At 42.1% G+C, this 16282-nt stretch overlaps 2 protein-coding genes across 2 annotated transcripts in view; one reads left to right on the top strand and one right to left on the bottom strand.

Annotated features, from left to right (window-relative positions):
• Window positions 1-16282, bottom strand: part of PAN3 (poly(A) specific ribonuclease subunit PAN3) — a 550273-nt gene that overhangs the window by 423988 nt on the left and 110003 nt on the right. The window lies entirely within an intron of this gene.
• The window catches only part of FLT1 (fms related receptor tyrosine kinase 1), a 107734-nt gene that overhangs the window by 63833 nt on the left and 27619 nt on the right, over window positions 1-16282 (top strand). The window contains exons 13-15 of the mRNA XM_009102854.4: window positions 3852-4142; window positions 8941-9087; window positions 10903-11034. Coding sequence (XP_009101102.2) covers window positions 3852-4142; window positions 8941-9087; window positions 10903-11034 — 570 coding nt within the window. The remainder of the gene's footprint in view (window positions 1-3851; window positions 4143-8940; window positions 9088-10902; window positions 11035-16282) is intronic.

Below are 16282 nucleotides of genomic sequence, written 5' to 3'. Positions count from 1 at the left end.
GGTTTGTGTGACAGCTTAGGGCTAGTTTATCTTACGTTGTTGAGTCTTCTGGCGCCATTTGAAGTCAGTCTGAGCCACACTAAAGTGTCTAAAAGTAAGAGAAGTGTCTAAGCAGGAGGGGATGATTCCTTGTAGGAAAAGGAGCTGCTGCCCTCTGTAAAAGGGACACGCCAGAAATTACTCCAAAGAGTAAAGACAAAGATTGTTCTGAACAGGGAAATCCCTTTCCTTGAAGGCAATCTCCCTCAGCCCTTGTCCTGGGGAAGAGAAAATGCATGTGCTCCAGTGAAGTGGCTGCAGTGCTGTGAAGGGTCTCTTTTTTGTGGGCAGAAACCATTAGGAAGGTGGTGGAAGGCAGAACCTGTCTCAGCAGCCCTAGTTTGGAGTTGACAAGTTCCACTCCTTCAAGGAAAGGTAAATATGAGGAAATTACTGCCAACAGAGAGAACCTAGGAAGAACAAGCACTTTCTTTGGTTACTGTAAATATAATTATTTCTGGGCTTAAAGGGAAACATGCCTATCTTTTCCTAGGAAGTTTGAGATTGATATAAATGATTTTATACACTGTGCCTGGGGGTGTATGACACAAAGACCATGGGCTTTGGAGTGGCTTTCCTATGGCTCCTGTCAGATAAAGGGCATTTTTGGTGTATTGTCACTGACTTAGCCCTAAAAGCAAATAATTGTTCAAGACCCAAAAGTAGCTGTGAAACTTACATAAAAGCAATGTAGAAAGGTGATTTCTGAAAACTCTCCTGCTGACTGGTATGGAAGCAGTCTCTATAACTACACCTTTATGCCAAATTTCATTGTATTAGCACCCTGGCCTCCAGCCTGCCCCTTTCCCTACATTTTGGGCTGTTTTGCTGGCACACAGCAGGCCCATGGGTGTGTTTGCAATCACAGAGGGTGAAACAGGAACAGCTCTGCCTTATCTCCCTGGTTTCCCAATGTCACTAAGCGCATTTTATTTTGAGATTCCTGATGGTGCTTGGCAAAGATAAACAAAATCTTCCATCAGGAAACCTGGGAGCTATTTCCACAGGAAGCTTCAAATCACTAAAGTAAATAAAACCCTTTTACATTATTCCCAGCCACATTATTTAGCTAGCCTGTGTCTGTAACAATTGGTGAGATAGGTGTCATATATTAGGAGGCTCGTAGCCTTTAAACAAATGATTCTTTTGGAATTCTGTGCATTTTGCCTTTGTCTCTAGATTTATTCAGAAAATAGCCTTCACAGAAGGCACATTGAGGAAGAGCACCAGACCTGACAACATAAAAGTAGTTGTAACTGTGTTATACTGTTGGCATGCTATCCTTTTAAGCTAAAAATAGTTCACTTGCCTCAGTCCCCAGGGATCTTTAGTTTCATCTTAAGAGTTTTGCTTGGCTCTTCTTAGCTTTTACTGAGTCCTGGCATCTTCAAAAGCAAAAATAATCACTATTTCTAACCAATACCCTGGTTTTCACAACACACATCAGAACAATTTGAAATGTGCTGTAAGATGCAGCACCACCTTTCTTCCAAGTACTTATCCACATTCAAAATGTTGGCCATTTGATTGTTTTTAAGTGCGTCTCAATTTAATGCTTTTTAACAAAATCAAGTTTGATCTAACTTAAATCTTACAGTTAGGTACCTAAGCCTAAGCTGATCATGTAGGATCTCTTCATAATTAAGCATGAGGGACCAGGATGTCTGGCATTTGATCCATCTTAAAGGGATGGTTTGCAGTGCCCTTGGGGAAGCCTCTGTTACCTCATGGACTGTAAACTTTTGCCCATGTACAGAACACAAAACATCTATGTATTCAAGTAAATGTCTGCATTTTGGCAGCTGAGGTTAAATATGATGTATTCCATTTATGGAGGTGTTTCATCTTAATAGCACTTCCAGTCAACATGTTCTTAATTGAGATTAGAATCTGGCACCACACACTCTTATACATCAAACAGGATCCTGATGGCTGTCACTCATAGATGAGTTAACAAAATTTGAAGTTTTTCTTATGGCTTTGTTTACCAGAGAGAGAAAAGTGGTATCCCAATGGAACGTAAGCGGAACAATTTAACCCCAAGCTTTAATACCCAGTCTAATATTTTAGTGTCACTGCCTCCACTAGGTTGATCTCTGGACTGCACACCTGAACTACAGCTGATGACAGGCACACACTGTGTCCCACTGCGGGGGCACGATGAGTTCAACCAGCAAAAATCAGCCCTCTCCCTGGGAGGCATCCACTGTCAGGAGAAATTTCCATCCAGGGCTAGCAGGAGCTCATTTACCCTCTGTTTAACTCAGGGCTAGATGTGGAAAAGAGGATGTTATCGGGGACAACTGATGCCAGGCTTCCAATAGGCAGAGAGCACTGAGCAGGTTATCCTCATGGTTCCCATGGAAGACAAGGCAGCTCAGTTTGCAGTGTGGGGATTTAGGGAGAAGCTTTCTGCTGGATTGGTCAATCAGTGAGAGAGGTTAATGAAAAAATATGTGGGATATTATTCACTTGAGAGGTACTTTTTACACATTTGTGCTGAAGTGACGTTAAACCTGAAGCAACACTGGTAAGAATGAACTGAATGGAAGTCGGCATTGAGCTGTTCATGATCTAAGTAACAAGGAAAGAAGGTATCATTCTCCCTTATGAAAGAAGAAGCCATTCTTAGGATCTCAAGTCAAGTTTACGGCCAAGTGCCGTAGCAATTAGTAGTGAAAGAACAATTGAAAATGGCCACAGTCAATGTCACTTGACCGAGAAGAAGGAAATGACTTTATCAGAATATTGGCTACAAATAAACCAAGAGAGGTTGCATTCTAGGAGTAAAACTTGGAAGTGCTTTCTCTCAGGAACTTGCTTCTACTTTCACTGAGGTCAGTGGTGTAAGCACCTCGCTGGAGGGATGAGCCCCAGGTGGAGGCAGCTGGGAGGCAGCTGACACCACCACAGCTCTGCACCACTCCCCAGGTGGAGGAAGTTGCAAGTGACATTACAATAAACTGCAAACAGGACCTTTTCAAGTAGGACTTTCTACATTGTTGGCTAAATTACTCCCACCTGATCCATCTGCCATGAAGGGAAAACTTAACCCATGCCTACACTTAGTAAATAGTTAGTGCAATGATCCTTGGTTTCTCTCAGGGGAAAATATTTTTCACCTGTGATAATGCCAAGCCACCTAAAGAAAATACCTTCATCCTCGTGCTGCCCACACACAGCTGGTCACCCAGGGCAGAGGGTACTGCTTCTGCTTACCTCTTGGGTGGTTGGTAGGCTTTAAATGCAGGGGGGTAAGCATCTCTCTTCCAAGGGAAATCTCAGGCGTGTGGTCGCAGATGTTGTAATTTCTCAGGACTTGAAGCATTTTTAAAAAATAGACATACTTTATCTGAATACTTGTGAATAACAAGAAAACAGTATAACCAAACAGGATGAAATGCAGTATTTTTATACTGCCCTCTTGAGATTCCTTTTCTCTTATGCAGTTCACAAGCTGGCGCTGTGATCAGAATATTTCTCCTTTTTCATGGTCCCATTGTGCTGTCTTTAAATAATTCTGCTTTTGGTACCTTGCCCCAGTCTGTCATAACTTGGCATGACATACAAAGTCATTACTTCCAAGAGCAGCTTCAGTTTACTGACATCTGAGGCCAAGTGTATTATAGCTCCAAGAAAAATTATGAGAATAGCTGGGTCTGAGTGCATGAAAGGAAAGATTACACACCTGAGCAGGAAGACAACAACATTGATTAGTTCAAAGACTTCCTGATAAAGAGGGAATTATGTGCTGTGTTAATTTTGGCTCACTAGTTTCACATAAACTAAAAAGTGTTCTTGATTTTTGACAGATGTACCAAGTGGATTCCATATTAGTTTGGAAAAAATGCCCATTGAAGGAGAGAATTTGGTATTGTCCTGTTCGGCCAACAAATTCCTGTACAAAGACATTGCTTGGATTTTACCCAGGACGGTCAACAATCAAACGAAAGCAAAGAAGTCTCACAACAGGGAGTACTCCATCACCCTCACCCTGACCATCAAAAATGTTTCCCTGGCACACTCAGGCACCTATGCCTGCCGAGCAAGGAACATATACACGGGAAAAGAAGTGCTTCAACAGAAAGACGTTACAATCAGAGGTGAGCACTGCAACAAAAAGGCTGTTTACTCTCGGATCCTCAAATATAAAAGCACAAGGAATGATTGTACAACACAAAGCAATGTAAAACATTAAAGGACTCATTAAACAGTAAGAGATGTCTCATATCATCTTGATTTTTGTATCACTGTTGCTACCTTTCAAGCCCTGAGGTGGTGCTCATTTCCCCGTGGGTTGGAAATAGGAGGAATAGCAAACAAAATCCTAACGCGTGAGCTTCCAGTTGAGTTCAGACGGGTGTTTTCTGCTTTGAAAAGGCACATGGAAGCTGGGATTTGGAAGATCCCCCGTGCTACATTTTACATGCCGTTATTTTTTCTCTTGCTGTCTCCTACTGAGCAATAAGGAAAACTTTGGATCAATCTTTTCTTCCGCTTTGATATCAGCCTCATCAAAAGTGTCAAAGCTGAATAAACTGATTAACTTTAAAAACTGCTGTTTTCAGTCAACAATGGACTTTTAATAAGCTAACTTGAATGTGCGGAATGAGCACAATTCAGTTTGAGATTGACTGGACTACGTATTTTTTATTTTAATCTGATCTTGATGGACTTATAAATATTACCTGCTGAGCAAGTTCTAATACTTATTTATTTGAAATTATTTTCTACACTAAAGTACATTAATCTTAAAAAAGTATCTTCTAAAAGAAGTATGCAGGGAAGAAATAAAAATGTTGATATAATGCACAGACCTATCATATCATTTATAATAATGATGATTTTACAACTGACAGACATGAACCGTGTTTCTCCAAATAAATCCAGGTAGACTTCCAGTTGCTGTGTTGGTCAATTTTTAAAGTCAGTTCTGCACTAATGTAAAAAACTACTGATTAAAGTGTGAGTGTTGCTTCTGGCCTGAAGATTCAGGAGTTTGTAATGTTGTAATTATTTCATTAAATGAGGAATGTTACACTAACATGACTGACAAGGTTTTAGCCAGCACGGTTAGTTAATACATTTTTAAAATACAAATTCAAAATTGACGCCATTAAAATTATTCACTGCTTTTGGTATGCAAAAGACAATTGGATTTATTATGGGGATTGAGAACCAGCAAAACTGCTGAAGGACAATTAAAGGCAACCAAAGAATTCCTTGTGAGCATTTCCCCTTTTCTTTTCCTTTGTCATGATTTTGCTATGAGATGTTTCTGTGTGCTATAAATTCTGTGTAAGGAAAAGGTTACTATTTTTAATAGATCTGATAACTTTATTTTTTTACAATTACATAGCTTTAATTATTTTTGGTTACATTTATGATCGATCATTTATATAGCATTTACACAAGCCATAACAAAACAGACCACAGTGACCAAAATAGCTGCAGCAAAGGAACAAAGTGGCTGTGCTTTTAAAATAGAGGGTGACAACATGACAGTTTCTTGCGCTTGGGAACTCACCAGACTATTTCCTCCTTTAGGTATGGAGACCGTGTCCCACGGCTAAACTTGCCTTTCACGTGGGAATTGCTTTTGTCAAGTGTGAAAGGGTAAACAATAGCATTTCCCCATAATGCCAGTTTCATGGAGCCTAAAATGCTTAGAAAACAATTGGTAACCTGGAAGTTGTCAGAGTAAAGAAAAGAATAATCATTTATATCTCGAAATGTCACCTATAGCCTGCTTGTATACAGTAACTCTTTTGTTCATTATTAGCGTGATGGCTTCCAGAAACAATGTGTTCTTGCAAAGGGATCAGGCTCTCTTTTTTTCCTAAAACATGCCTAAAAGGCAGGCGAAGTCGTTGGCGACTGCTTAAAAATGGAGAGCTCACTCTTGAGCATTTGCAATTCTTCAGAAGAACTACAATACAGAATCCCCTTTTTTCCTAGGGTATTTTGTGGGAAGACATTTGATGGCGAAGTGGGCGGTGATGACAGGACATTACGAATTTTCCATGGCCTTGGGGGCCGAAGAACCATGATTTGTAGCAGCCAGTTGCCAGGCAATACAAGTTTGGGTCAAAAAAAAAGAAAAACAAAGAAAAAAAAAGAAAGAGATGTGGCAATTAGACTGTTCTGTGAGGTTGTTGTGCATTGCAATGATGCATGTCACTGCTGAGTGGAGGTCCCACCAGCCTGGGCTCGGCCAGCACTCAGAGGGCGACGCTGTGCAAGGATGTCCTGACATCCCAATGTGGCTGTCCGTGTTGCAGGGCACAGAGAAAGCTCACTGGAAACCTTGGAGGAAAGCAGTTCTTGGTGGCAGGATAAAAACTACTGATGTCGCTTTTGATGTCCTTGGATGACTGGAGAATCTCATGGGTTTGGGGAGTTTCTCTGCCTTCTGTTGTGTAATATATTATTTAGGGAGAAAGGTGTGAATTATATTTCTTCTTCTTTTTTTTTTTAAGTGTTTAAAATAAAGCTTGTATTTATATTTTTGTACTGATTAATAAAAAATAAGTGAACAGACAACATAATCCTAACAAAGAGCGAAAATGGATGGAATGCAAATGTAAACCTGAAAATTAACGAATTGTAATTTTTCCCTTTGTTTGCTTTTAAAAATGCAAATTTTCCCTCCCTACCACCCCAGGTCAGAAAAGCACTCTGATACCAGTGTCCTCTTTTCCCCTCTGTGATCCTCCCTGTCACTCCCCTGGGCCAAATTCTGCCTACAATGAAGTTCCTCAGGGTAACTGAGAGCAGAGTTTGCCCAGCAAGGCAGCATTCGTGGGCAAGCATGAAGGCTGGGCTTAAGTCTGGGGGGCTGCCCTGGGAGCTGAGCCCCACACTCTGCTGGTGGCCAGGCTTGCCCCTTGGCTCTGGAGTGAGCAGAGTAGGACATTGGAAACTGTCCCCCTTGGCTTCCCTGCAAAAATGAACGGGAGAAAACAGGTGGTTTGCAAAAAAGAATAATCCTCAGGTTGACCAAGTCCTTGAAAAATCATCTGATTGTAGCAGAGAAATTACTGAAAGTATGTGAATGATGACTGAAGTTTTAAGCAAAAAAGTTTTTCTTAATATGAAATCCCATCTTTAGTGTATGGCTATAAACAAATTAAAATTAATCACAACTCACAGAACGTGTGATTTGCCTTTGTTGTGTCATCTTGTCCGCCTTCATTTTGGATGTCTGGGCTGGGGTGTCTGTCAGGGACTGCTGATAAATGTCGAGTTCTTCTCAGCACATGTATGTGGACATGCCTCAGATTGTGTCTGTTCATAGTGTTGTCAAAAATGAGACCTAAACAAAAATTGAGGCGAGGTATCAAGGAGAAGAGGGCAATCTTCTCGGCTGCAAGGCAAATATAGTTGACTATGTCATTGTCTAGGTATGTGATGAAGAATTCAGAGTGCCTCTCCTAAGCAATGCTGTTTGGGAAGAGAGAACAAATTGTCTACCGGGCTGTAAAGAACAAATTTCATTGCCTGTGGAAATTACTGGCTTGCAGCTCAGAAGTGCCCAAAAGCCATACTCATTATTGCACAGTCATGACTATGTCAGAATTAATTTTAAGGGGCAATAGTATTGCAAAAATATCCCTCTTTCAAGCTGTTTTTAGTGCTGTGGGGCTCATGCACACTGAAAAATCTGGTGGTACATAGAGGTTTAATATTTCTGGAGAGTTTTTATTTCTGGCTGCTAACAGAACAATTATGAAGATGGCTAGAATAATTTTGTGAGATGGCTAGTTTTCTGTAAGTAAAAAGAATAATCTTCCAAACACAGAATATCAGTAATTCAGCTCATACTGAACTTAGTGTATTGGCATCTGTTGCAGCTTGAAAGAAAATATTTGCAAATAGTCAGTTTCTACTTTTTTTGTTTAATTTCTTATTTGGAATCTGTGTATTACCATGTTATTAATTGCTGATCCTGGCAGTGTCCTTGAAGGAAAAGACTGCAAATAATTGGGGAATTTGAGGAAATCTGCAGAGGATTTCCATCTGTGATGCTGCTCAGAAGCTCCCTGAATTCTCCCTGACTACTTTAAATGGACCAAAATACCAAAAATAATTATGTGAGAGTTGCAAATGTGAATGAAAGATGTTGCCATATAATGTGCATAAACGTTGTAAATATCTTGACCTTTGTTAGAGCAGCCTTCAGCACTGCATGAAATGAGGAAAGGAGTGGCAAAGAGTTGAAATGATCATGAGATTGTTTTGTTTTTTTCAGAGATGACTTTAACTTGGTGTTTGTAGTGTGTTTTTGAAATGCTGTGGTATGGTTTGGCCAGGCCTGGTTATGTTCAGCCAAACAAGTGAAAAGCAGAAGTGGAATAATTTATGAAGACTTTGGTACAATGCTTATGTGCTCATGGTTGTTTTGGATTATGTGAATTTACTGAATATGATTTGTAGCTGTACTCTTTAAAGTAAGTAAATTATCTAAGTCACACTCATGGCTGCCATGGTGTATGGAGCAGCTATCAGCAACACAGAGATACTCTTCTACAAGGCTGTTCTGATGAGTCTTCAAATCTTTGGTGTCACAGTTTGTTTCTTTTGATGGTGAAAAACTGAGCTTTCATAGAAAGTCATTGCTTTCAATATAAACAAGTGTGGTTGGTCATGGGACTGAGAAAATCTTTTGATCACTGTGATCATTGGGTGTTCATTGGTCACCACTGCATGCTGTTGCTGAGTAATGGGAGTTCTCTGCACACACCAAACCCTCCTGAGCTAAGTAGAACAGTAAATAAAATCAGTGAAAAATGAGCTTGGTAGATGAGCTGTAGCAATCTCTAACACCAGTCAGTGTAGGGGAGATAATTAAATCTCCACCATTACAAGAATGTAAAACAAAGGTGTTGTTTTGTCTTATAGCTCAAGAGGCACCAGCCCTGCTGCGGCAGCTTACGGATCAGACAGTGAACGCCAGTAACTCTGCCATGTTGGAGTGCCAGGCTCGTGGTATTCCTGAGCCCCAGATATCCTGGTTTAAAAACCATGAGGAAATACAGCAAGAACCAGGTGAGAGCTTTGTGTACTCACCTACCTCTTACAGCAGGCTTCTTATTTACCCATCTGCCTTAGGCAGCCTTTTGCAGAATCATTGGCATCAGTACTTAGATGGAAGGAAGGCAGTCAGGCAGCAACCCAGTTGCTCCAGGTAATTCTGTGTCACTCCAAAACATGAGCCAGGCTGGAGATCTAGACACAACCGGCCTTCATGGAGTAGGTGAAACATTTTTCGTCTTAAAAGAGTCATCCCCAGAGAAACATATTTACCTCCACTTGTTCTAGAGGGAGATCAAGCAATGGGGTTTTGGCCAGCAGATATGGAAGTATCAGCAGGAGACTTAGGTCAGGCACTCAAAGTCAGTTCATGAGTCAAAACCTATCCAGGAAACTAAATCTATGTCTGGGGTATCCAAAATCCAAACGCATCTATGGCGGCAGAGGAATCCAGATCTCATGCAACAGTAATGAACAGCTTCCCAGGTGGCATGTTGCAACAACAGGAAAACTTTGGGAGCTGTTTACTGATGTTCCTGGAATGTGGCTTCAAAGACCAGCTAAGGCTAAATGTCCAGCAGCTGGCACCATAGTCATGGAAGTGTTCCTTGGATATTTCAGATGGAAATGAACGACAGAGGAAAAGGCAACACCTTTCTCATGGGAATTCATGCACATTTGGTTCAGAAGCACACACTAGGACAGTGTTAAAGACTCAGCAAAAATGTTCAAGGAGGTTTGGTGCATAGGAACTTGAATTCAAAGTGTAGTCTTCTACAGAACATTTTAGACCATAACATTGTAGTTATGGTCATGTCCTGAATTATTGGGAATCACAATAGCATGAATAAAAACAACTGGAAAAAATTCTGAGGATTTCTCCAACTGAGTTATAAGCTTGTGCCAACTTGCAGCCCAGGCACTAAGCCTAATCTAGAGACAGATTCCATGAAGCTTTACAGTGATCCCATTGCTGTAGTGTGCATTAATAACTCAGGTGTCTAACTTGGGTGTAATGCAACAGATACAATTGGGAGCCAGGGAGATGTCTCCAGAGGGTAGGTCAGAGCACTTCAGTTAGCTGCCTGAAATAGATAGATGGTGGAAATACATTTTGATGGGACTGTGGTTCTGATGGAGCCAAACACAAGTGTGTATTTGACTGCACATTTCCTGGCTAGAAGGTTCCCTAGCAGCAGTCCTGAGGCCAAATCTGTTCCCTGCCTCTTCCTTGCTTCTTGGAGTATTGTCCAGGCTGCCTTCTGGGTTGACCTATCTGGAATAAACAAGATGTTTAAAACTTCAGGTAATTCCCTCATGGGAATTCTCTTTGCACTACCTGGAGCCCCTTTGTGAAGGAGCCCATCATTCCATGCCACATGGGCAGGTGAGATTTGGAGCAAGTCTGCTGCCCACAGGGACAGTCTGAAGGGCTTTTGGAAGGACCCTAAGCTTGAGCTGCTTCTGGGGCAGACCTGGGCTGTAAGTGCAGTAATCAGATTATCCTTTTTCCAAAAGCTGCAGACATGCTGAAGTGCTTACCTGGATGAAAGCATAGGCACAATGCTATCAACATAAACAGTACCAAGTACTTCCAAGATCATTCCCTTGGGCTGAACTTTTTGACTCACACAAGTGCTTTGTAAACACTGATTTCCAAGAGGCTCACAGGCATCCAAGTGTATTTGGCTTTCCTGCAGACAACATTGCGCCGTGCAGTCTGTGGCTCGCATCTCTTCTGAGAAGAACTTGAAGCAGATACTGTTACACAAGGGCCAGGTTTTGTTTATATCCTGGCTCCCTCTCATTGAAAAATATTTCATTTCACAGGAATAATTTTAGGGCCTGGAAGCCGAATGCTGTTTATTGAAAGAGTAAAAGAGGAGGATGAAGGACTTTACCAGTGTATAGCCACCAACTTGAAAGGGTCCGTGGAGAGCGCGGCGTATGTCACGGTACAAGGTAAAGCACCACACTAAATGGGAAGAGCAAGCCTTCCAGAGGGATGTTCTTAGGCTGGAAGGGCAGGGGTATGACCTGGGACTCCTCTGGTGATCTCTGAAGCAATTTGAAGGAAGTCCTAGCAAGGGAAGCATACCAGGTTGGAAAGGAAGCCCAGCAGGAAATGCTAACTCAGAGTGTGTTTACACTGACCTAAAAAGAAGAATTGCTTCAACCCAACAAAGATCAGGTCAGGGTAGAAGACAAATGTAAATTTAGTATCAGCAAAACAAACAAAAACCAGAGTAAGTAACACTCTCCTACCCACACATTTTCCCATTTCAGGTTAATCCCATAGAAATTAGAGGCCTGGAATATTCTAAATTGTTTATTTTTCAGTGTAAAGTGAATTGCCAAATCAGACTGGAATATTTTAGCCCAGCAATAGCTACATAAGCAAAGGTATTACTAAAAGGAAGTAATTTGATTTAGTTATTTCTGTAACCATTAGTTGAGTCATCATGCCAATAATTTAAATGTCCAGCATTGTTCTGCCTTCTGACAATCTCGACTCATGCCTGTGGCGGGGAAACAAATTAATTTTACGTTGCATAAAAAAGAAAGTTATTAAGTGACCTTTCAATTTCATTGAGTACCCTTTTGGCTCATGAATTATGAGATTAGAGAAGTAGGTTGACATTCTCCATATAGGTCAGTGTCGTGCATGTATTCAATTTGACATAATCTATTTGACTGACCTGGTGTTAAGTAAGTAGCCCTGGATGCATTTAGTTACTCCTTAAAGAACACAACTGGAATATAACTAGGCCTCTTAGGCAGAGATTATATGTTTGTGGATGTTCTCACATAATTGTTAAATGTGTCTGAATACTTCTCAGTATTTGGATACCACCCTGCAGCACAAGACAATTACAACTAGTATTGATTTTTTGCCATGAGTGTGTTAGCAGTCGGAGTTAATAGTGATGATACAATCATGTTTCTGCTTTAAAAGGTCAGGGATAAGTACATGCACGTGTGGGCTGGCCTAAATGGTGAAACTGAGGAGTTAAAACTCCTATTCCCTTATGAACAATTATAGAATCATAGAATGGTCTGGGTTGGAAGGATCCTTAAACATCCTCTAGCTCCAGCCTGGTCCAGTGGAAGGCAGGAACACCTCCACCAGACCAAGTTTCTCAAAGCCCCCTCCAACCCAGCCTTGAACACTTCCAGGAATTTGGCACCTGGAACTTCCCTGGGAAAGCTGTCCCAGAATAAAAAAGTGCTTCCTAATATCTATTCTAAACCTGTCCTCTTTCAGCCTGAAACCATTCTCCCTTGTCCTGTCTCTCCATGCCTTTGGAAGAAGTGACTCTCCATCTCTCTATTAAACCCTCTTTAAGTAATGGAAGACTGCCAAAAGGTCTCCCTGGAGCCTTCTCCTCTCCAGGCTGAGAGATTCCAGCTGTCTCAACCTGTCTTCATAGGAGAGGTGCTTCAGCCCTCTGCTCATCTTTGTGGCCCTCCTCTGGACTCACTCCAAAAGATCCATGCCATTCCTATGTTGGAGGCTGCAGAGCTGGATGCAGCACTCCAGATGGGGTCTCACAACAGTGGAGTAGAGAGGCAGAATCATCTCCCTCCAAGTGCCTTGATAATACTAAGGTTTTATAGCTGCTGTAACAGCTAAATGAATAGCTTCTGCCAGCTGCTTGCTGTCCAAATCATCCTACTAATTCATAGTCCTGGACAATGTAATTCATTATTGTATTGATTTTTAACATAATTGAAGCTTGGCTGTTTATTACAACCACAAGCACTCTGTCAGACGGCTTCTAGGAAGTCATATATCCTAGTCCAGAGGAGAGAAAGGGAGCAGCCAGGAAGGCTTCTGCTGTGGTTACGTGTCCTGAGGGACCACCAGCAATGTTCTTGTATGACTTCCATGGGAGCAGGAGATGAAGACCACCACATTAAAATTTATGGCTTTAAGACTGGATGCTGAAAAGAGAGACAGTTTGTCTTATCTACTATGATCAAGGAAATTGTCTTTCCACTCTTAGTATGTGAAGGGATGTCACTAGAGCTTTTTTTTTACTCATTCCTATACTCCTCTGCAGTGTCTGGCCCTCTCCCAGGAAAGGAAGCCTCCCACTTCATCCCTGAGCCTGGAGGGACAAGATCAGAGCTTGAAGGCTCTGTCTAAGCTTTGCCACTTTCTTGTCTCTGAGAAACGCAGGCTCTGTGCCTGCTGCTGTGAGCACCAAAGCCTTGCCTCTGTCCTGGGACTCTCGGAACACGGGGCTGCAGATCAAAAGGGAGCAGAGCAGTGCCTCATGTTGATGGCCACGTTTAGCAGATTGGAAGAGTAATTTGTGAATGAGTCAGGAAGGAAACTGTCTGCTCTCTTTATTTTCTCTGAAAAAACATTCTTATGCTCACAGATAAAACAATGTGTTATTTTTGTGTCCGAGATGGATGAATGGATGGGGGAATCAAAGGGCTGTTTTTAAATAATTGCGGCCTGTGTTTGGTTTGGAACCAGGGGTTGCTGAGCTGTCTGTGGAGAAGAAGGGCCATGTCTGTGGATATGTCAGAGCAATCTCTCTGCTTGCTCTTGGCTGAGGAACTGAAGAGGCAGCAAATCTGCAAGGACAGAATAGAAACAGCAAATGGCTGCCAGAGCATCCAGCAGGTGTACGGGGACTGTACCCCTAAAAGTCTGGGGAGAAATGCCGCTGGGCATCTTGGGCAGCTTTTTTTGAGGGGGGTCAACATGCTTGCAGAGCTGCCATGAAAGCCATTTCCTGCTTCCCCTGCTGAGGACCCTTGCAGCCCCAGGGGTACAGTTAGTTGCAGAGGTGCTGCTTTGAAGGAGATGTGTTGATAAAGGAAGGAGCACCTTATGCTCACTGAAATATGGACACATAGCAAGCAAAGGAATACAGCAATGTGCCCTGTCTTAAAGCTGATGTTTGATAACTTCATGTGAATCCTGCTGATGAAAAGGAAAACATCTCATTTATTAAGTGTTCACTGAACTATGCTGACACAATGAAAATGGTGTTAGTTTTTAAAATAACTCCTATTTAAATGACTTATTTTAAATAACTTTTCTATCTATCTATCTATCTATCTATCTATCTATCTATCTATCTATCTATCTATCTACCTACCTACCTACCTACCTACCTAACCTTTCTAACTTTGTATCTCAGAAAGTTTTTGTGCCTTTTGAGTAATGCTGAGGCCATCAGGAACTTCTCCATGAAGTTTGTCTGGAATTCCCACAGCTACTAAACAAAGTCCAGCCTGGGTCATGACTTCAGTTTGCAAGATTTCAGGGGGACATGAGGGGACACTAAGGTTCCTGTTACCTCAGAAGTCCCCTAAAGAAGTTTGGAATGGTGTGCTGGTGGTGGATAGTTCAACAACCTCAGTTCAAACAAGGGTCATCACCAATGGTCTGGCTAAGTTATGACAAACTTTGAGGATGGACATTCCTCAGCATCTCTGAGCACCCACCCCAGTGCTGCAGTGCTTTGATTGTGAGATACATGGATTAAGCAGGGTAGATCCCATTGGGGTAGGGGTGAGGGATCCTTTAGGTGCAGCAGATTGGCATTGTCCCTCTGGGCATTGCTTTTTTCCTGGCTGACAACTTCACTACAATGTTTAGGTGTTTAGAGCTGAAATCCTAATGAGAAAGCCCATACCAGCCAAAGGCTTGAGCTTGTAGCTGGGGGTTCAGCAGATTATTCCAGGCTCTTGTCCTGGCATACTTACATGATTCTGGTGGCTTCTGTTGCTAGTGAAAGAGAGAAGCTGCTGCTGGTGGCACTTCTTCACTCGCCCTTCCTCACCCCTCTGCAGTCCTGCAGACATGGGGTGGTGCAGGGGGGTTTTGGAGGGGAGAAAGGGGGAGAAAGGGGCAGATGCTTGGGGCAGAGTCAGGCAGATGGGACAGAGCTGCACACAGGGAAAAATCTTTGTCTAATGAGGTGTCTGGTGTGTAAAGCTCTGGGATGGAGGTGTAAGGAGATGCCTGAAATCTTCAGCTACCAGGCAGAGAGAGGGATTTAGCGCTGATTAAAGCCTCTCCAAACTCTGCTAATCCTAAGGCCTCTCCTGAGTGTTTCTGCCAGTTCTGCCTCAAATGAAACCTTTTTCTGCCCAGCTGAGAGACACTCAGAGAGCTCTGACTCCAAGGCTTTCAGCAAGACTAGGACTCTGGCAGTTGATAACCCAGCCCAGCTGGAGAAATGCTTTCTGGTTGCCTACATTTGCTCAAACATTTCAGAGACAGCACCTTTGCATCTCTTTGCTGACTCCTGAGCAGCTGCTGTAGTGTTAGAGGTTTGCTGTCTTCCACCCTGGGCCTGGCTGTACCTCGTGGGTGTTCTGTGTCCTGCCCTATGAAGTTGTGGTGACAAATGAAACTTCAGCCCCTCCAGGTTTGGCTGAATAAATATCAGAAGCAATTATCTTCCTTCTGCAGGAGTGCTGGGCAGAAGCAAGAGGAGACTATCCAAATGTAAAAGGAAATGCAGATACCAGAGAATAGGCAAGCAGCATTGGATATTTATGCTATCAATATGTTCCATATCTAAATCTAGTACTTGAAAAACATGCTTGTGAAAAGAGAACTCTCTTGGTATTTCTGGAGACTATTGTATCTCCATTCAGAGTTGCAGTCATGTTTTTCCTCAATGAGCTTTATTCTCAAAGCTCCAGAAGGGACATGCCAGGGAAATCTTAGATATGGGGCATGAATACAAATCTGATTATCATTCTTGGGGAGGGAAGATATCATGCTAATTAAGCAACACATCCTCTAAACAAAGCTTTGTGGATTTTTGCCTAAAACCAGACAGGTTTTAGGCAAAAATCCCTCCGGATTACCCAGCAAACTCACCAGTGAGACACAAGAACAATTTTTTCATTTGTCAGGAGTAGCACCAAGCTGCCAGGCTCTGAAACTCTGCAAGTGCAGTTAACAAAAGTACTGTGAAATCATGTTCAGAATTACTCCTCCTTGTCCTCTCATTTACCCTCTCTAGAGGGTATATCAGAATGAGAGGCAGGGTATGATGGTTCTTTTTGCATTTTCTACCAATCAGATGGAAAACATATTGTGGGAAGTGTGGGATTTTTGGTGCAATCACAGGATTTGCAAAACAAACTGCTCTGAGTCTATTTTACAAATCCCTAAATAGCAGTCTGAAGTGAGTTTTATTTTGGCCTTTTTAAAGATTTGTCAGTGGGC

Source organism: Serinus canaria, chromosome 1 (assembly GCF_022539315.1).
Source record: "Serinus canaria isolate serCan28SL12 chromosome 1, serCan2020, whole genome shotgun sequence".
NCBI classification, from domain to species: domain Eukaryota; kingdom Metazoa; phylum Chordata; class Aves; order Passeriformes; family Fringillidae; genus Serinus; species Serinus canaria.
The sequence above is the reverse complement of the archived record's forward strand: the minus strand, read 5'-3'. Positions and strand labels throughout refer to the sequence as shown.